This window comes from Microtus oregoni, unplaced genomic scaffold (genome assembly GCF_018167655.1).
Source record: "Microtus oregoni isolate MIOR12 unplaced genomic scaffold, Mior012 000002F_ref0000024, whole genome shotgun sequence".
NCBI lineage: Eukaryota > Metazoa > Chordata > Mammalia > Rodentia > Cricetidae > Microtus > Microtus oregoni.
The window spans coordinates 73,638,184-73,658,879 of record NW_024543061.1 but is presented as its reverse complement, the minus strand read 5'-3'; the positions used below and the strand labels follow the sequence as shown (position 1 = coordinate 73,658,879).

The window sequence follows — 20,696 nt, the reverse complement described above, 5'->3', positions numbered from 1 at the left end:
AGTCATCGGCCCTTACAGAGAGAAATGGACCATTCTGTAGATTTTATTTCTTACAGTCAGGCTTGGTTTAAGCTGTTGATCTTTTAATCTCTTCAGAGGATTCTTTTAATTGCTCTCTGCATCATATTAACAACAGAAGCGATAAGCGCATTTATTCCTCACAGCAATTATCATTATTGTTATTATTCAGGAACCTTTGGACTTGTTCCTTATCTTCCTCCCTTCATTTTTCTCATAATGGAAAATTTCAGGCATAAGGAAAGCAGAATAAAGTTAGCGATGAACCAGCCAGTTGTCCCTACTTGGCTCATCCAGAATGTTGCACAGCTAAGGGAAGAGTTCTCTTTTAATGTTTCTCTACTGTTAAGACTATTTGGGATTAGAAGAAACAGAACAGTTAGGCCTTTTTTTCACTCTTACACATATAAGATATGTGTTTAGAAATGTAAACTTGTAAATGAGATTTAAGAAGAAATATTTGAAAGTGTATTTTTTTTTTTTTCGTCAAACCCTCACTCCCAGATTGACTGGTAACAGGTACGGGAGAGGGCAGGGTTATAAATTTAAAATGGAGAAGACTGAATTCTTTGTATGCTTTATTGTCAGCTCATTGAAATTTGAATCCCACATGATCTAGCGTGTAGCCACTAGCCAGATATGTGGATATAGCATTTACAGTATGGCTTCTGAATTGACCTGTGCAAAATACAGAGTAAGAGACCTAGAATGGAAATAAAAATACCTCAAAACCTAATTAACAAGCTTAATATTTATTATATTGAGAAAAAACATTTGGCTATATCAGATTAAGTATATAATTTTTTTTATTTGCTTATTATGTATACAGTGTTCTATCTGTGTGTATGCCTGCAGGCCAGAAGAGGGCACCAGACCTCATTACAGATGGCTGTGAGCCACCATGTGGTTGCCGGGAATTGAACTTAGGACCTTTGGAAGAGCAGGCAATACTCTTAACCGCTGAGCCATCTCTCCAGCCCAGTATATAGTGTTTTATCTGCTCATTTTTACTTTTTAAAATGTGGTTACCAGAAAGTTGGGAATCGGAAGATGAGCACGGTGGCATACATTTAAAATCACAGCAGTTTGAGGTAGAAAGATTTGAAGTTTGAGGCCAGGGGTGGGTGGGCTATATAGTGAGAGATTGTTCCAGAATATCAAATAAAAAATTAGAGAAGTTGAGATTGTCACTCAGTTGGCTCATGCTTGTGAATTGTTTTTCTTTTGCATAGCATTATTTTATATCTGATTCTGTTGTTAAAAACTACAACAGATGAGAACAGGGAGACTTAAGGAATTAAGAGGGAAAATATGAACACAATTATGTTAAAATATTTAGCACATCTTAATTACCCTGACTAACTTGAAGTAAACATGACTTGTTATGTCTTGTGAGGTTCTTTCCTTTCCCCTACTTCCCCAAAATTTCTTTCGCCTTTCTTAAAATAAAAAGAACTTTTTCTTGTTCTTTGGCAATTTCATACATATGTACAGTGTATCTTGACCATATCCATGCCCAGCTTTCCCCTCTCAATCCCCTACACATATCTCAGTATGTTCTACTCTACCTTCATGTCCTCTTTTTAAAAATCCCATGAGTCCCTTAGTGCTGCCTGCTGATTGACCTTGTTGCCTTCATCTTGTACAGATAAGCATAGCTCTTAGCTTCCTAGAGTAAGAGGTGGAGGGGGGGGTAGTTGGAAGGAGTGTTCCAGAGAACAAACCCATCAAAGCTAGCTGAGGCTTTCCAGACACTTGAATTTCTGACTGTTAGCCTCCTAGATATCTGAAGATTTTATTTATTGTTACTGTTTCACCAGCTGTTGCTTTCTAAATATAACAAACAAATCCTCCCCCTTTTAAAACATGTGATTTCTTGGCGATTTTTACTCCTGAGACCTTTGCCAGTACTTAAAGCGTGTCTGACAGATCTGATCTGTTTTGTTGAGGATCCCTGCACCAACATTTCTGATATCCATAAAATATCGAAGACTTGTCATGGTGGTTTTGGTTGCTGGTTTTTGCCTGGCTTTGTGGGGGAATACTGGCTTTGTTATTGTTGTTGTTTTGGTTTCCTATTGTTGTTTTTGGGAGAAAAAAAGTATGATCTGGCAATGAAGTAGAGATATCATGTAAAGTACATTGCTAAAGTTTCTAAATATAAAAAAGGTGAAATAGTTATAGTTTGCAGCTCGTCCCAAAGCATTTGGATAGGAGATTTTACTTTTAATTTTTATTGATCAGAGTCACAGAGATGGAACACATTTTGGTAGCCATAATTCTGTATGTAAAATTAGGTAACTTTAGCATAGAGTGGACAGTGACTAATAAAGGCTCCTAAAATAAAGCTTTGCTACATCGTTCTCCTTAGTGGACTTTCCAAGCATTGTTTCTGTAGTTGCTCTTCTCCTCGCACTTAGTGCCTGTGCAGTGAAGCCTGATGCTGTTTCTGAGTTCCTGTGTGAGTCTCTCTGTGTTAGCCAAAGCATCTGTGGAATCTGTTAAATGAGAACACCAAGTTCATTCTTGACCATGTGACTTTAACACACGTTAATTCTTCTCTTCTAGAAATACCTATCTTTTGTCAAAATTCTAATATTTCGAGATGAATTCCAGCTACTGCTTGCTGAAGGTTTTCCCTCTTCTCACTGTTGTAATATGTGCGGTGGGCTGCTTCCCACCACCTGGCTAGCTTATGCCCGAAATAATTACACGGAAACTGTATTCTTTTAAACACTGCTTGGCCCATTAGTTCCAGCCTCTTATTGGCTAGCTCTTACATATTGATCTAACCCATTTCTAATAATCTGTGTAGCCCACGAGGTGGCTTACCAGGGAAGATCTTAACCTGTGTCTGTCTGGAGTGGGAGAATCATGGTGACTCACTGACTCCAGCATTCTGCTCTCCTTATTCCACCCATCTAAGGGTTGGCCTATCAAATGGGCCAAGGCAGTTTCTTTATTAATTAACCAATGAAGCAACAGATTAGAAAGAAATCACTCCCACATCATTTCCCCTTTTTCTCTTTAAACAAAAAAGAAGACTTTCATTTTAACATAGTAAAATTACATATAGCAAAACAGTTATCAAGCAAGAATTACAGTTAACAATATTTATATCTATTTTATCCTTTATCATAACTAAGGAAAACTATAACTATAATAACCATTCTTCAACTCCATCAAAGACTCCAGAAGGATATAATATTACCTAAGCAAACAAGAAGTCCAAAACTCTAGAAATGACAGAGACATCTCGCTGTCTGGACAGTCACCCAAAGTTCCTCTGTACCGTTGGGGCATCCATCTTCGGCCTTCAGGCCCATGGTATCCAGCAGACATTTTCATGAAGCAGGAAATTCCAAAGACAGTTCAGTCACTTTCTGCTGTGTTCTGCAGAATGTCTCGCAGACTCTTTCATGAATCAGGAACCCCAAAAGATCATCTCACCTTTAGGCAAGTTCAGCAGTCCTCTCTCTGTGGATTCTTTGTGTCCAGTTTATGCAACAGTCCAGGCAAGAGCAGTTTCTTGCCCAAATGGCTATCAAACTCCATAAGGAGCCTTTTCGATGCCCATCTTCCTCTTGAAGTAGATTGGTACTGCCAGGAGCAGAGTGTCTCATTGTCATGAAAAACCCTAAATTATTAAAATATTTAAAATGCCATATTCTGTAGTCTTTGAAAGATATGAAGAATGCCTGTCTGAAATATATCTATGCACATCTAGAATATCTAACTAACATGACTACAAGCTTGATTATTGATGGTTAACCATTAACAACCTATATATGTTACATTTTTAAATGAACTACACAATCGCAGTACCTTAATCAAGAGCAGAAATACATATACATGTAACAAAATTGACCTTAAATCCATACCAATGCAAATTGTTCATATCTATATCATACCCCCTTTAAATGTAAAAGAACATTTATAAACAATATTTGGGAACTTGGGCGCAGTTTTTTCTCTCCAAACTGCTTCATGCTGAATGGGGGCGCTGTTAATCAGATTGTTTAGGGTGTAACCTATGTGCCAGGTTCATCTCAGTCAGCGGTTGAGTGAAGTAAGTTTTTGAGGGTGTTCACAGCAACCTTTCAGAAGGGAGTGGTCTATCATACAATATTGGGATAGAAACAATCCATAGAGTCTTATCTTCTGTGAAAACAAAAGAAGACTCTCTCCAAAGCATCATATCCTTAGACCCAAATTCTGAAGTCATACCCTCATGATATCCCTTCTGGTTCCACTTGGCAGCCCATATAATGAAATGTCTCTCTGTACTTAGCTCCTTCACAGTCAAAAAAAAAAACACACAAAGAAAACACAATGTACATAATCCAGACTCTCTGTGAATTTTCCATTTTTACGTGGCTTATTTCTCTTTATTTCTTTTAATCTATAACTATCTGTACTCTGTCTGTTTAAAGACTTTACCCTTTTAACTTTATTCTCTATATTTTTTTTTCTTCTCTCTCTCAAGCCTACGTACAGTCATCCAACACTGTGGTCTTTTATGTCTGAATCTGTTTTATTGTGGATCTGTAATTTTTTTATTATCCAGGAGCATTTCTTAAAATTTTAAGCACTTCTTAAAAACTTAAGTTGCACCATGTACAGGTAATACGGTACGGCCTGTGTCCTGCCCAGTCGAAACCTTAACTGCGCTGGTAGTTGGCAGAGCTGAGCCGCTCCTGCCTCAAAGCCATTTGTTGCCCCTGAGCCGTGTGCGCAGTTCCAGGCACACAGCAGTCCACATTGGAGCCGCACTCAGCAGTTTAACTCTGAGACTGAGCGTGCAGCACAGAAACTCTTTCCATCCAAGTTACAGCCAAATCTGACACGCAGAGCACTGCACAGTCTGAAAACACGTCTCTGTATGGCGGCAGGAATCCGCCATGCTCTTCCGCCTGCCTGAGCCTGATTCTGCCATCTGCCCAGGTGCAGGCGGGGAGCACTGAGCCACCAGCATGGTCTCAGAGCACTCGCCTTTCTATCCCAAGCGGGAACAGAAACATCCAGTCCCATAAAAGCCATTGAAATGCTTTAAAGCCAGAGTTTGCACTGGCGGCACAGCCCCAGGAAGCCGCGCTTTAAAATGACACAGCTTTTTTTCTGCTGCTGTTGCCGAATCAGGAAATCTCTCTACAGCACGCCACCAACAAACAGCAAAAATCTGTGTTAAACTCTCTCTCCCTTATTTTTAAGCCTTTTCAGGTTTTTAAGTGGATTTAGCCCATCATGTTGGAGCGCCACTCTGTAGTAGTAGGTGCAGTGGGGCTGCGTCCCTGGCACCCGGCCGCCCACATGACTAGCTCTAGCTTATGCCCGAAATAATTACACGGAAACTGTATTCTTTTAAACACTGCTTGGCCCATTAGTTCCAGCCTCTTATTGGCTAGCTCTTACATATTGATCTAACCCATTTCTAATAATCTGTGTAGCCCACGAGGTGGCTTACCAGGGAAGATCTTAACCTGTGTCTGTCTGGAGTGGGAGAATCATGGTGACTCACTGACTCGGCTTCTTTCTCCCAGCATTCTGTTCTGTTTACTCCACCCACCTAAGGGTTGGCCTATCAAATGGGCCAAGGCAGTTTCTTTATTAATTAACCAATGAAAGCAACAGATTAGAAAGAAATCATTCCCACATCATCTCACTTCCTTGACTAGGCTTGTGTTACTGTAGTGGGAGAAACCTTGTTCTCCTTTACCTTAGTATTTATTCATCATGCCTCTGGTGATGATTTTGATAAATTAGCTGTATTTAATAAAACTTGGTTTAGAGAGATATGGCTAGAAAAGTCACAATAGACCCCATCAAATTGGCAAAGTACTCCCTTTGTGTACTTTAGCCTAGTTTCACTAAGTAGCAAAAGTAAATAGGACTGAAGTTAGGAAGTACTGGCTATCAAGACATCATAGGCCTATATTCGTTTTATCCTTTAACAGTGTGGTTATTTTGGTGTTTTCTTTCCACATACTCTTTTATACTTATGTGCTTATTTTTATTTTATAAAGCTACATTTTAATGATTAATTTTATCTTTTATACTTAGGTATTAAAGCATTCCAGTAAAATAAATTTTAACCAGTAGGAACTAACATTCAAAGCACCTACTGTACATGTAACACTGTTGCATATTTAATATTATTTTAATCAGTGTCATTCACTTGTTGCCCAGTGAGTGGTAGAGAATCTGAACCCAGTCTGTTTCTGTCACTATTTATTTGCTGTCACTTGAGATTTAAATAAAAAGAGAGAGCGGAGGACTTGAAAAATGGTAGTTATTAAATAGAAGATGTGGAATTATTTGAGCTAAAAGTAAGTTTTAATTGTTGCTTTTAATTTTTTTAATTTTGGTTTTATTTTTAGTTTATTATCCAGATTCATACCTAGTCATCCAGTTTTTAAAAAAATATTATTTTTATTTTATGTGTACGAATTTTTTGCCTGTGTGTAAGTACATGCTTCATGTGCGTGCCTGGTGCATACAGAGCCCATAAGAAGGTATGAAGGTCCCTGGGATGGGAGTTACAGAGGGTTGTGACCTGCTTTATTGGTGCTGGAATTAGGAAGAACAGCCAGTGTTCTTAACCACCAAGCCATCTCTCTGTTGCAAGGAGGGCTGCTTGTTGTTTCCCAGCCGCTTAGCCCCAAAATAATCACACAGAAACTGTATTAATTAAATCACTGCTTGGCCCATTAGCTTTAGCTTCTTATTGGCTAACTCTTATATATTAATTTAACCCATTTCTATTAATCTGTGTATCGCCACGTGGCTGTGGTTTACCCACTGAAGTCCCAGCACAGCGGGACTACATGGTGTCTTTCTCACTTCGCCCTTTCTCCCATCATTCAGTTTAGTTTTCTCTGCTTAGCTCTCTTCTACCCTATCAGGCCAAGCCAGTTTTTTATTAATCAATAAAAGCAACACATAGACAGAAAGACCTCCTACACCATCTCTCCATCCTTCAATAATTCATCGTTCATTTTCTTAATTAAAAATTTTATTTTTATTTTGTGCATAGGGTGGCTGGTGTATGTGGGTATATATGGAGGCCAGGAGTCAGTCTCAGATGTCATTCTCAGGTTTATCTGCCATAGTTTTTGAGACAGGGACCCTTAGGAGCTTACTGAGTAGACTAGGCTACCCAGCAAGAAAGCCCTAAGAATTGTCTTGTTCTACCTTCCCAGCACTAGGTTTGTGAGCCTGTGCCACTCTACTGAGCTTTTACCTGGTTTCTGGGCAGAGCAAGCAGGTCCTTGTGATTATGTCACTTTACTGACAGTCATCACCCCAGCCCTCAGCCATCTTGCATTTAAGCTGTTTCTTCAGTCAGTTGAACAACAGATATGATACAGGGTGGTAGAGCTCAAAGAAAAGAATTGGTAGATCCTTTAATATTTTTGAAGTAAAAATATAAATTTTATTTTACAGTGTTCAGGACTAGTCATCTCATTTGTACTTTCAGACCAGCAAATTCATTTTAATAGAGTGGATAACTTTGTAATTAGCAAATCAGTGTAATTTATTAAATGTATAAATTACAAGATAATTGATTTAAGATAGCAATAGAACTAGTCATAAAGTCAAACCAGACTTGTTTTAGTATACCATAAGCTTATAAGAAAGTTTGATAAAAGCGAATATTTAGTTCTTTGTAGGATGCTCTCTGATGATATGACGGATTCATATATGTCTTTTAGATGAGATAGTAGTGTATTTTCCTGAAGACATGAGTGGAAATCCTGCCATAGAAACTAACCAGAAAGCCAGGCATGCCAGCACATTTCTATAATTCTAGCACTTTGGAGGCTGAGGCAGGACGCTGGAGGCTTCCAGACCCTTTGGCTGTATAACAGGAGACTCTGACCAAACAGATGTACAAACACCCCAGTCACAACTTAGACTAGAATTTACAGGTTCTCCCTCTCCATCTGTGGGGTGTGTGTGGATGTGGGGTGGTGAGGTGTGTGTGTGGGGGGGGGTGTATATGAGTACACATTTGGAAATCAGGTCAGTATCATCAGAGATGTCTTCCTCAGTCACTTTTGAGACAGTGTCTCTCATTGAGCTGGAGCCTCGCTCATAGGTTAGGCTGGCCATAGAGCTCCCGGATCCTTCTGTCTCTGCCTCTCCAGCACTGGGATTATTAACCCGTTCCTGGCTTATTGTATGGGTGCTAGGGAACACCTCAGGTATTTAAACTTGTGTGACAGGCATTTTATCGACAGAGCCTCCTCTCTGGACCTAGCACTTAAAGACTTGTAAGTTGTGTGGGTTTTTTTTTTTTTCCTCATAAAGTTAGTAGAAGAATTTGGGTTGACTCAGGATCTTTGAAATCTATTAATCTTGAAAAATATGAAACCAGGGTGTAGAGGGGGGAGGAAGGAACCAGTGAAATAAACAGAAATGAAAAGCAACTTCACTATAAAAAGTAGAAACAGATTTTTCTGAATAAGCTTGGTGGAATTTCAGTGGTTGTTTAAGAATACTGAATATTAGTTAAAAAGAAATGTAAAGAGCATAGGAACTAAGGAAAGCAAGAGAGTAGTTGGAGGCCATTTTTAGTAGTTCATCTGAGTTACACTCTGGAATCCATTTCAACAAGGTAAAGTTAAGAATTAACAATAGGAGGAGGAGGCCATTGCAGATCATAAGCAAATAATATGACAATAAAACAAGAACACCTATTTAACGGTGGATGTGCAGAATCATTTCATTTGTATACACTCTTCCTGAGATGTTCAGTTAAAGCACAAGAGAAACTCCTGGGGGTGTTGGAGGAAATTCTTGAAATGTGTGATGGAACATAGGATGCATGAAACCCTGGATTCCAACTCCAACATAGGGTAGAACAAGAGTCAGATAATCTCCTTAATTAAGATAGGGACATAATGGGGCTGGATAGTTGGCTAGCAGTTAATTACATTTGCTCCTCTTCTAAAGGAAGTTCGGTTCCTAGCACCCGCACCAGCAAGTTAATGGTCTGTAACTCCACCTCCAGGAGATCTGACACCTTTGTTCCCCTTGAGTACCTACACTAATGTGTACATGCCCACATGCAGACACAAACATCTACACATAATTAAAAATAATGAATATAAATCTTAGCAAGATGAGGGCATAGTACAGAGTACTTACGTAGGACAGAGTTTTAAGTAAGGTCCCTTAAGGCATTTTTCAGTTTAGACATCTAGTAAGGGAAGATTCTTCACATCAAAATTAAGAGTAGTAAAATAATAGAGCCAAGAATTCTTTCTCTATCTCTGACTTTGGAAAGGGATTGCGTCTTGCCATGAATTTATATTTTTAGGGATGGGGCACAGCCTTTGTGGTTTAAGTAGTAACACTGGGAGTGAGAGCAAGTGCGATGTGTAAACAAGCTTTCCTGTCTGCTCTTAGGGATTGTCTTGAGAGCTCTGCCCAGGTAATTTCTAGCAATCTTCACAATCCTATTTTAGTAGAATTATGGTCACAAAAAAGGTGTATTTGAGCTGGAAATGGTGCCATGTTCCTGTCATCCCAGCACTAGAGGGCTTTGAAACAGGATCAGGATTTTGAAACAGGAAAATCTTGATTGAGTTAGTGACCATTCTGGACCATATTGTGATATCCTATCTCAGAAAAAGAACACTAAAATAAATAAAATGTGAATTCTAACCCTTTGTGTATTACAAACTACTAAGAGCCTAGGTAAACTATTAAGAGCTGGAGAGTGAAAAGGAAGACTTTTATAGATATGACGATAGCAGGCACAGTAGTTATTTCTTTTCCCTTTAATCACAGTTCTAGTCTTCCTACATGTGACTCCTTTATACCCTCTAGTCCTCTCATATAAGCAGTTTTTTTTCTTTTTTAATGAACAACACACATTTTGTAGTAGGAGAAACTAAGAGTTTAAAAGTAAACACTTTTAAGCATTGAGGTTAAGAGTACACATTTTAAAAGCCAGGCATACAAACAGGGTAGTTTCTCTTGCGTTTCCTTCTTTGTGATAAAAGTGTTCATTTCATCATGTCCTCAGTTTAAAAGTCACTTCCATTTCCTGCACTGTCTGCTAGAGCACACATCATGTGAGACACAGGAAGAAGTACCTTTACCTTTACCGGCTCCTTTACCTTCACATACCTTTTGATTTTATACCTAATGTAGAAAGGTGGCTCAGTACTTGAAAAGCACTTGTTGCTCTTGTAGAAAACCAGAGTTCAGTTCCTCACATTGGGCAGGTTACAGCTACCAGTGACTCCCATTCTAGAGTATCCTACACCCTCTTCTGGTCTCCATGGTCACATGCATGCATGTGCTCAAACATATGTGCTCGCATACACACATAGACACAGACATATTTGAAAAATAACACACAAATATGATCTAAGAATGATCTATTGAAAGAAAATGTAAATAATCCTAAAAGTTTAAACTTTTTTTTTTCAAATGTAACTTCAATAAGTGTTTCATGAAGGGCATGGAATAATGTTTAGGTTTTGATCTTCAAAAAATGTTGTTTACTGTTACATGCAATTGTCTAATAATCCCATTATATCTGATAGAGATAAGCATTAATTTCTTTCATTAGATATATATCAATAAATATTATTGAAAGTTGCAAGTGATAGTTCAAGGACACAGCAGAGTTTTGTTTGATCAATTTCCAAGTGCTAGACTTCTTTGATGGAAGTTCAGCAAATGTGTGTGAACTTTCAGAGAAGATAAAAAAGCCAGCATCTGGCTGCCCATGTAGACAGTTGCAGTGCTGAGTGACTTGGAATACCCCGCCCCTTTACTGTTCCTGTCTCAGATATCCTGTGTCAGCCTGAGTTGTTATGTTGTCCGAGGAGAACCTTGAACTTCTCATCCTCCTGTTTCCACCATGTCCCTTTTTTAACTTCCTTCCCTCCCTCCCTCCTTCCCTCCTTCCTTCCTTCATAAGGACCTTAGGAGTGATTTACTGAGACAGCTTACTCTTTTATCAAACTTTTGCTGGTGGTTGTTATTTAAATAATAAACTTAGAAGCATTAACTTTCTTTACAAGTGATGTGACTTTAATGAATCTTAGTTTCCTTAGAAAAAAGCCAGACTCTGAAGGATGAAATAAAACATTGTAAAACAAAATAGTGTGTTATTTACTTTATAATCTGAGAAAAATATGGAGATAAAAGTTAATGATAATTTATGTTTAATTTTGATAGTCATTCAATGCAAGAGTTTCATATAAATCTAAGCTTACCCAAAATGTTTTAAGAGAAGAATAATAAGAAATTAGGAAAAGAGGCAAACATGAACTTAAGATGAGTGTTTGAAAATTCTCATAGAATCACTGTGTGTTTTGTGATGCATTTTCTCAGCAGGAGTTTTCATTTTACACACATTCACAGGATAAGTACTGACCTAATCCTCCTTTCCACCATAAACTAAGGTTATGAATACCGATGGCACTGGGAGGCGAGTGCTAGTGGAAGACAAAATCCCTCACATATTCGGGTTCACCCTGTTGGGCGACTATGTTTACTGGACTGACTGGCAGCGGCGGAGCATCGAAAGAGTACACAAACGAAGTGCAGAAAGGGAAGTCATCATAGACCAGCTGCCTGACCTCATGGGACTGAAGGCCACAAGTGTTCACAGAGTCATTGGTGAGTCATTCCAGAATCTCTTAGTAATGGAAACTGGATCTAGAAAAGATGAAGAGAGGCAGGCAGCAGCTTGTAAAGCATAGAGGTGAATTGTTGATGTTTGAAGTGATCGTCTTTACTGTGTCTGCCTAGTCTTCTGACCTCACAGTGTGCTGTCATGTGCCCACCCATGGGTTGTCATTGTGTTGGTTGTGTGAATGTGTGTGTTTTTCTGTGCCTTTTGTCACATATTTTTCTTTTAGGTTCCAACCCCTGTGCTGAGGCAAATGGAGGATGTAGCCATCTTTGCCTCTATAGGCCTCAGGGACTTCGATGTGCCTGTCCCATTGGCTTTGAGCTCATCAGTGACATGAAGACCTGCATTGTTCCCGAGGCTTTCCTTCTGTTTTCGCGGAGAGCAGATATCAGACGCATATCTTTGGAAACAAACAATAATAATGTGGCCATTCCTCTCACTGGTGTCAAAGAAGCTTCTGCTTTGGATTTTGATGTCACCGACAACAGGATTTACTGGACTGATATATCGCTGAAGGTTAGCAAAGAAGTTTGGAGTGCTAATGCTGGGGCTGCAAGTGAGAGCTTGATGGCAGTGTCATTGAATCAGAGTGACACGCAGCTGCAGCAGCTTACAGCGGCTGACTGGGAGCTATGACATCCGTCTGTTCTGCTTTTCCTAGAATTAATATGAGAAGCTTATTGAGCTATGAAGTCTGGAGGATAGTCTTTCTTTATTCTAGATTGTGGCTTTATTTCAGATAACTTTTGTATACTTGTAATTTGTAAAGAACATGAAATGTTGGAATGAGACAGTTGGTTTCTAATGGTATTTTTTTTTTTTTTTTTTTTTGGTTTTTCGAGACAGGGTTTCTCTGTGGTTTTGGAGCCTGTCCTGGAACTAGCTCTTGTAGACCAGGCTGGTCTCGAACTCACAGAGATCCGCCTGCCTCTGCCTCCCGAGTGCTGGGATTAAAGGCGTGCGCCACCACCGCCCGGCGGTTTCTAATGGTATTTAAGAAAATCTACTAATTCAGTGAGGGGTGGGGGGGAGTGACTAAACCTTGGCTTAGCTGGGTGAACCACCATCTTGCATGACTCTTGTATTAATGAGAATATCTGCAGATACACGCCACTTATATAACACTTGGCCTAGACTTTGTCAGGAGCTAACATCTGTTATTAGCTTTTAAAACTCATAGGGTTCAAAACCTTAATGATGATACAGGAATTGGTTGTTTTATGAGCTTAGAGGTGGCAGAGATCTGAGTTGACACTGACTTAGCATCCTCTCAGGTATCTTTAGAAAACTGACTACCAGTAAGCTTATAGCATTCTGGTCCCTTCTTGTTCTAGAAATTTCCTTAAAAAACTCATTTTGGGTAGATGACTCCATGGCTTAGAATGTGTGCTCTGTAAGCATGATGGCCTGAGTTCAAATCCCTAGCCCCTGTATAAAAACCTGTGCGTGGCTTGCTTGTCTGGAACCCCAGTGTTGATGAGTAGAGACTAGATTCCCAGAGCTTGCTAGTCTAGCTCAAACAGTAAGCTTCTGGTTCAAACAGAGACCCTGTCTTAAAGGAATATAGTGAAAAGCAGTGGAAGAAGACCCCAGTGTTCTTCTGTGCCTGTGCATTCCATCGTACATAGAACACTAGATAAAAACAACCAGGTATCTCATTCATTGCCTTAATAAAAGAAACAAAATTGATTCTTCACCATTTCAGAATTTTCCCCCAAAAGTGGCTATAATACAGTTGGATTTATTAAAAACTGTCACTTCTGCATCTTTGTAACACTAATTAAGTCCAGATTTTTGGATACTGTTTTAACCTTAAGCCATGTGTCTTAGTTGGGTATTTGATTTTTGCAGACTATTAGCAGAGCCTTTATGAATGGCAGTGCACTGGAACATGTGGTAGAGTTTGGCTTAGATTATCCAGAAGGCATGGCAGTGGACTGGCTTGGGAAGAACTTGTACTGGGCAGACACAGGAACAAATCGCATCGAGGTATCAAAGTTGGATGGACAGCACCGACAGGTTTTGGTATGGAAAGACCTTGACAGTCCCCGAGCTCTGGCATTGGATCCTGCTGAAGGGTAAATAGCTTTATGTATGTATTCTTTGTAGCTTTATCACACAGTGGTTATGGACTATATCCTTGATTTCTTAATGTTTATTAATAATCTAACAACTAAATGATAGGAAAGATTTATCTTAAAACCAGTTATTGCTGGGCATAGTGCCTCATGCCTGTAAGACTAGCAGCACCTGGCATGCTGAGGCAGAAACATTGCTGGAAGTTCAAGACTAGCCTCAGCTACATTGTGAGTTCTACACCAGCTTGGGCTATAGATTGTGACTCTCTCAAAAACAAGCAAACAAAAACCTAGGACATTCATATTTTGTTGCTTTGTAATAATTGATTGCTATAATTTACTCCATCATTATGACATTGAATAAAGAAAGTGAAATAGATTTCACAATAAAGTATTAACTGATCAATATTGATATCATCATTCTACATTTAGTTACTCTCCCCAATTCCTCCAGTAAGTGAATTCCAGATCTCTTGGAAACACATCAAAACAGTGAGAGACAACTGATGCGGGTCCCCACTCCCACTCTGTTTTTGCTTCCCACAGTTCTAGTTACCAGTGGTCTAGAATAGAAATATTGAATAAAACTTTCAAGACATGAGAAGATCATAAGTTTTTTTTTTATTTTTTATTTTTTTTTTATTTTTCGAGACAGGGTTTCTCCGTAGCTTTTGGTTCCTGTCCTGGAACTAGCTCTTGTAGACCAGGCTGGCCTCGAACTCACAGAGATCTGCCTGCCTCTGCCTCCCTAGTGCTGGGATTAAAGGCATGCGCCACCACCACCCGGCTAAGATCATAAGTTTTAAATTGCTTTTATTATGCTATGTATTTTTCTGGGTTTTTTTATTAGTTGTTAATTTTTTGGAAACAAATTTATACATTAAACTTTGTATAAGTGGGTATAGAAATTAACATTGTTTATGTTACTGTTACTGTAACAAGTTACTGTTGTAGTTTCAGATATATACAGTATGGGGGATGTATTAGAATATATCCCTCACAGGTGGGGGTTTACTATGTATTTTTAGAAAGTACAGTTCATTTTGTCTGTGTATGTCTGTGTGTGTCTGTATTTGTATAAATGTTGTTTGTAATTCAGCCCAAGTCCTTGCCCCTGAAAATTGCATTTTAGGATACCCATTAATTTAAAGTGGGCCAGCTTGTATAATCTTTATTGTAAACTTAGAAAATCAATGACATTATGGCTAACACATTACATTTTTTCAGAGTTAGGTGGTCATTATTATTATAGGAATCAGCATGTTTTCATATAGCAGTCAAGACATCTGAAAATTAAGAGAATTGAAACTTGTGGTATACAGAGAAGCTGTCCTTTATATTGCCTCCCAACTAGATAAACAAAGGCCTAATGGTGAACTTAATGTGGTATTTAAAATTTTTAAGTTGTTTGCAGTTAGAAATACAGAAAGATATTTTAGTAAAGTGAACCAGATTCTTAAACCAAACCATTAATCCTTTCCTTAAAACTAGTTTTATAAATGTTAATGCTGCAGCAAAGAAATGATTGACTTGTTTTCAGTTCCTACATCTGAGTGGAGCAGATTGATTGGGGGACTAAGGAGTGCTACATGACTTACATCTTTTTTGGAATGCGAGAAATATGTTAATTGGAAATGATTAAATACTTGAAAGAATCGTAGCAATGACATTGTTTTATCCATTTTTTAAGTTACTCTATATTTTCTTCAAGTTTATTGTGTTACTATACATGAATATGACCTTTTTTCTCCAGAAAATCAAATACGAACTATTAAATTTTCATTGTTTTGAATCCAGATTTATGTATTGGACTGAATGGGGTGGAAAGCCCAAGATTGACAGAGCTGCTATGGATGGAAGTGAACGCACTACATTAGTTCCAAATGTGGGGCGAGCAAATGGTCTCACTATCGATTATGCTAAAAGGCGACTCTACTGGACAGACCTGGACACTAACTTAATAGAGTCTTCAAATATGCTTGGTGAGTTCACGGTTTCTCCTTAGCTGCTGTATTGAAGTAGAAGGCAGTGGCTGCCACTTCATGTCAGGAGCTAGCTTCTTCTGCTGTTCTAGAATTGCAATAACAATTAATAATAATAGTCGCCTGGTGACCCGGATTTATGTTATTTGCTGTGCAAAGTGTCATTCCTGTTGGATCTGTACTGATACTTTGGAAGAGATACTCCTGAGGGTGTGTGTGTGTGTGTAATTTATTTTCCTCCATCTTTTTGTGGGAGAACGAAATACGGAACTGTTAAGTTCGCATGTAGAGTAAATTAAATGAAAATCAAAATGGACCACAGGAATTGAAAAACGTTGATTTATAGCTGGGATATGATTTGAGGTAGGGACGTCAAACTGTAGATTCATTTCAGAAGCCTGATCTGGTTTTAGAATTGCTTTTATGAATTGTCCTATTTTAAATTGCTTACAAATATAATGTTTCATGTGTTACCTTCCCCTCCCATCAGAAGACACTTGTTCCTCACATGCTTCATTTCTGTGGCTCTCCCTTGCCACTGACTTTCCCAAAACAGGACTCAACCGTGAAGTTATAGCAGATGATTTGCCTCATCCTTTTGGCTTAACTCAGTACCAAGATTACATCTACTGGACCGACTGGAGCCGACGCAGCATTGAACGAGCCAACAAAACCAGTGGCCAAAACCGCACCATCATCCAGGGCCATTTGGATTATGTGATGGACATCCTTGTCTTTCACTCCTCTCGGCAGGCAGGGTGGAATGAATGTGCCTCCAGCAACGGGCACTGCTCCCACCTCTGCTTGGCTGTACCAGTTGGAGGTTTTGTGTGTGGATGCCCTGCCCACTACTCCCTGAATGCTGACAACAGAACCTGTAGTGGTAAGCTATAGTGTCTTCCAGAGGCAGCTAGAACTAGAAGAGAAAGCAGCATTTTGAGAATCGTCCAAAACAGTAAAATGTTGGTAATTAAAAAGGAAGACTAATGGAAGACATACAAGTTTTTTTGTTTTTTGTTTTTTTTTTACTTAAATTTTTTTAAATTTACGTACTAACCTCAGTTCCCTCTCCCCTTCCCCCACTCCTCCCACTCCCCATTCTACTCCACCCCTCATTCAGTCCTCAGAGGGAGTAAGGCCTCCCCTGTGGAGTCAGTGAACTCTGGTATACCAAGTTGAGGCAGAACCAAGCTGAGCACCATAGAATTGCCTCCAAAAAAACAGCTGATGCACCCAGGATATGCACTGATCCCACTGCCAAGCGCCCCCCCCCCCCAACAGATCAAGCCACAAAACTGCCACCCACATTCAGAGGATTTAGTTCGGTCCCATGCAGGATTCCTAACTGTCAGGCCAGAGTCTTTGAGCACCTACTAGCTTGGGTCAGCTGTCTCTGGTTTTTCCAGTCATGATCTTGACCCTACCCCCTTGCTCACATGATCCCTCCTCTCTCTCTTCATCTAATTCCAGGAGCTCAGCCCTGTGCTTGGCTGTAGATCAATGTATGTATCTTCTTCCATCAGCTACTGGATACAGGTTCCATGATGAAAATTAGGGAAGTCACTAACCTGATTATAGGGGGAGGCCATTTCAGGCACCCTCACTGCTATTGCTACGAGTCTTAACTGGGGTGATCCTTGTGGATTTCTGGGAATTTCCTTAGTACCTCGTCTCTCCCTAACTCCATAATGACTCCCTCTATCAAGATATATCTTTCATTGCTCCCCCCTCTCTGTCCTTCCCCCAACTTGGCCATCTCGACCCTTTATATTCCCATCCCCCATCCCTTCTCTGCTACTCCCCCTCCCAGTTTACCCAGTAGATCTTAACTATTTCCCTTTCCTGGGCCCTCCACGTATGTCCTTCCATTTTACATAGCTTCTCTGAGGTTGTGGATTGTAGCCTGGTTTTCCTTTGCTTTATGTCTGATATCCACTTATGAGTGAGTACATACAGTGTTTGTCTTTCTGGGTTACCTCACTCAGGGTGGTTTATTCTAGTTCCATCCATTTGCCTGCAAATTTTAAGATGTTGTTTTTGTTTGTACGTTTGTTTGTTGTTTTTTCCCGCCGAGTAGTATTCCATTGTGTAGTAAATGTATCACATTTCTTTATCCTTTCTTCAGTTGAGGGGCATCTAGGTTGTTTTCAGGTTCTGGCTATTACAAATAATGCTGCTATGAAATAGTTGGCATACAAAAGACATACAAGTTTTGTCACTTAATTCATGATAGAACTTAATTTCAAAGAAGTGTTGTCTTTTACTTTTGAGCATTAAGTATTTAGTGAAAAATGTGTAGTGTGAGAGAAACACATGTGTTAATACATAATGCTTGTTTATTCATAAAGGAATACAAGTAGAACAAAGAGAATCCTAAAACGTACTTCTTTGAAGTACATAAAACAGGACAAATATAAGCATTTTTATTGTCTGTGAAGCCATACAGGAAATTCATATGAAGAAGTTTAAACCCAGGGTGAAGCAGTAATTAACAGATGAGGATGGTTCCCATGCCAGCATAATACATAGTCACTGTTTGATTCCAGATCTTCTCACATGATGGTGGTTTTGGTTCAGAATTTGTAATGATAAGAGGGAGAGATGGCCCTATGTCTTAGTCAGAGTTCTATTTCTGTGAAGAGACACCATGACCATGGCAACTCTTATAAAGGAAAAACATTTAATTGGGGCAGCCTTACAGTTTCAGAGGTTGAATGCATTATCACCACGGTAGAAAGCGTGGCACCACACATGCAGACATGGTGCTGGTGAGTTAGCCGAGAGTTCTGCATCTAGATCCACTGGGTCCAGCTTGAGCATTTGAAACTGGAAAGCCCCCCTCTGAGTGACACAGTTTCTTCAACATGGCCACACCTACTTCACCAAGATTGCACCTCCTAATAGTGCTACTCTCTGGTGACCAAGCATTCAAATCTATGAGCCTGTGGGGGACCATTTCTATTCATGCCAGCACAATATCTTTTTAAAAGTTAACAAAAAATTTCAACATTAAAAATGAATACACATGGTACTAACAACAAAACATGTCACAATATTGTTGGCCACAGAAAACCTGGTATATGACTTAAGTATCTATGGAGACCCATATCTTGAAGGTTAGATAAGAAAATTAGTAAATGATTAAGAGATACATAGAGAAATTAGATCAGGCAGTCTTGGGAGCCAGTAGACTATTGGTTTGGAAGAAAGTAACAGCTTGGTGTGATTTTAGATATAATTAACTAGTGAAATTACTTTGTTGTTATCTGAAGAAATGTATCTGAATCATATAGGGAAGGATTTAATCTATTCTGAAGTAGACTTCAATTATGGAGAAAGAACACAGATTATAATTAAGAGAGTATACTTTAGAGATTCCCACACATTGTTTTTTTCTTTATGCAAATCATTTTTAAGTTTTGGTTTAACTAGAGTTGCTGTGAGAATTCAATAAGATATATGACATTGGTGCATGGAAAGTGATGTAGCTCTGGGAAGACCTGGGCTGCTGGTACGGTGATGATGGGGGGTGATGGAGAGATGATGTTGGACTCTGGGTGTGCTTTGGAGTTAGACTAGATCTCGGAAGTGAGTGTGGTATAGAGAAGAAGAGAGATGCAGGAAAGCAAAGATGGTTTCCAAGTTTCAGAGGGAAGTGGTAAGGCTGAAGGCATGTGTTTCAGAGCTGCAGGTGTTTACCTGAGGTTACCTGCAGGGAGAGCTGAATGCTGGGCCTAGCAGACTTGGAAAGGACTAGATAGCAAATTTTCGGCATGTAGGGCATGCATGTATGTAGTAATAAGGGCGGCAGGGCTGTGTTCCCAGCACCCCAGCCGCCTGCTCGGCTAGCTCATGCCCCGAAATAGTTACACAGACACTGTATTCTTTTAAACACTGCTTGGCCCATTCTCTTCTAGGCTAATTCTCACATATTAATTTAGCCCATTTCTAATCATCTGTGTGTAGCACCCCAAGGTGCGCTTACCGGGAAGATTCTAGCCTATGTCCATCCTGGGTCGGAGCTTCATCCCGGGAGCAGGGCATGGCGTCTCTCTCAGGCGTCTGCTCCTGAGAGGAGAGCTGTCAAGACTCTGACCTCACTTCCTCTTCCTCCCAGCATTTTGTTCTGTTTACTCCACCCACAGGGCCAAGCAGTTTCTTTATTGGCCAATGACCTTCCTCCATCACATGTAGGCTCTGTTAACACCTTTTAGGTCTGTCCACTGTAGCATGACAGCAGCCAAAGACAGTATTACAGAAAGAGGCAGCAGACCAGGTTTGATTTGTGGGCCATAGTTTGAAATACCTTATAGAGAGAAAAGACGGGACCTGACAGTCAAAAGAACTGGTTTAGAAGGACAAGTTTGCAGAGAGTACATAGAACTGGCATAGCCGGAGAACTAAGAACAGCTGCAAGAGATAAGACTGTTTTAAACAAGAGTTGCTGACCTTGCTAAGAGGTTATATGAGGTCTTAAAAATAGCATCCATCTTTTAAATAGTTTCTGTCTATTGTGGCCAAAGGTAGTCTTGCAGACCATGAAGAGAGTAAGCTCAGAGAAGGGATGGGGAAAGACAGCTGGAGTCCACTGGACTTTACAGTGTACAAGAGCATAATTCCACAGCAGAGAATAGACATGAGGGATATGGCAAGACATCCTGAGATTATTGCCCATGTAACTGCACATGGCCTGTTGGTTGGTTGGTGAGTGAACACCATGGGGAATCATGTTGAGTGCCCCTAATATCTGTTTGACTATCTGGCGCAGTCACTGTGTGTCAAGGCTTCTTGTGTGCTTTTTTTTTTTAATGAATATTCTGTATTGTTGCATGGAGTTGTATTAGATTCCATGTATTATGAGGAACTTGATTCATAAGTTCTTGCTTTCAAAAGTGTTCCAACATTGTTTAATTTGCATCTTGAATGATTTTAAAAGCCAGTTAAGACCAGCTTGTCTCT

The 20,696-nt window shown here is 39.6% G+C and overlaps 1 protein-coding gene across 1 annotated transcript in view; it reads left to right on the top strand.

Annotated features, from left to right (window-relative positions):
- Window positions 1-20,696, top strand: part of Lrp6 (LDL receptor related protein 6) — a 131,215-nt gene that overhangs the window by 74,380 nt on the left and 36,139 nt on the right. The window contains exons 8-12 of the mRNA XM_041632490.1: window positions 11,445-11,661; window positions 11,904-12,193; window positions 13,529-13,755; window positions 15,553-15,737; window positions 16,294-16,620. Coding sequence (XP_041488424.1) covers window positions 11,445-11,661; window positions 11,904-12,193; window positions 13,529-13,755; window positions 15,553-15,737; window positions 16,294-16,620 — 1,246 coding nt within the window. The remainder of the gene's footprint in view (window positions 1-11,444; window positions 11,662-11,903; window positions 12,194-13,528; window positions 13,756-15,552; window positions 15,738-16,293; window positions 16,621-20,696) is intronic.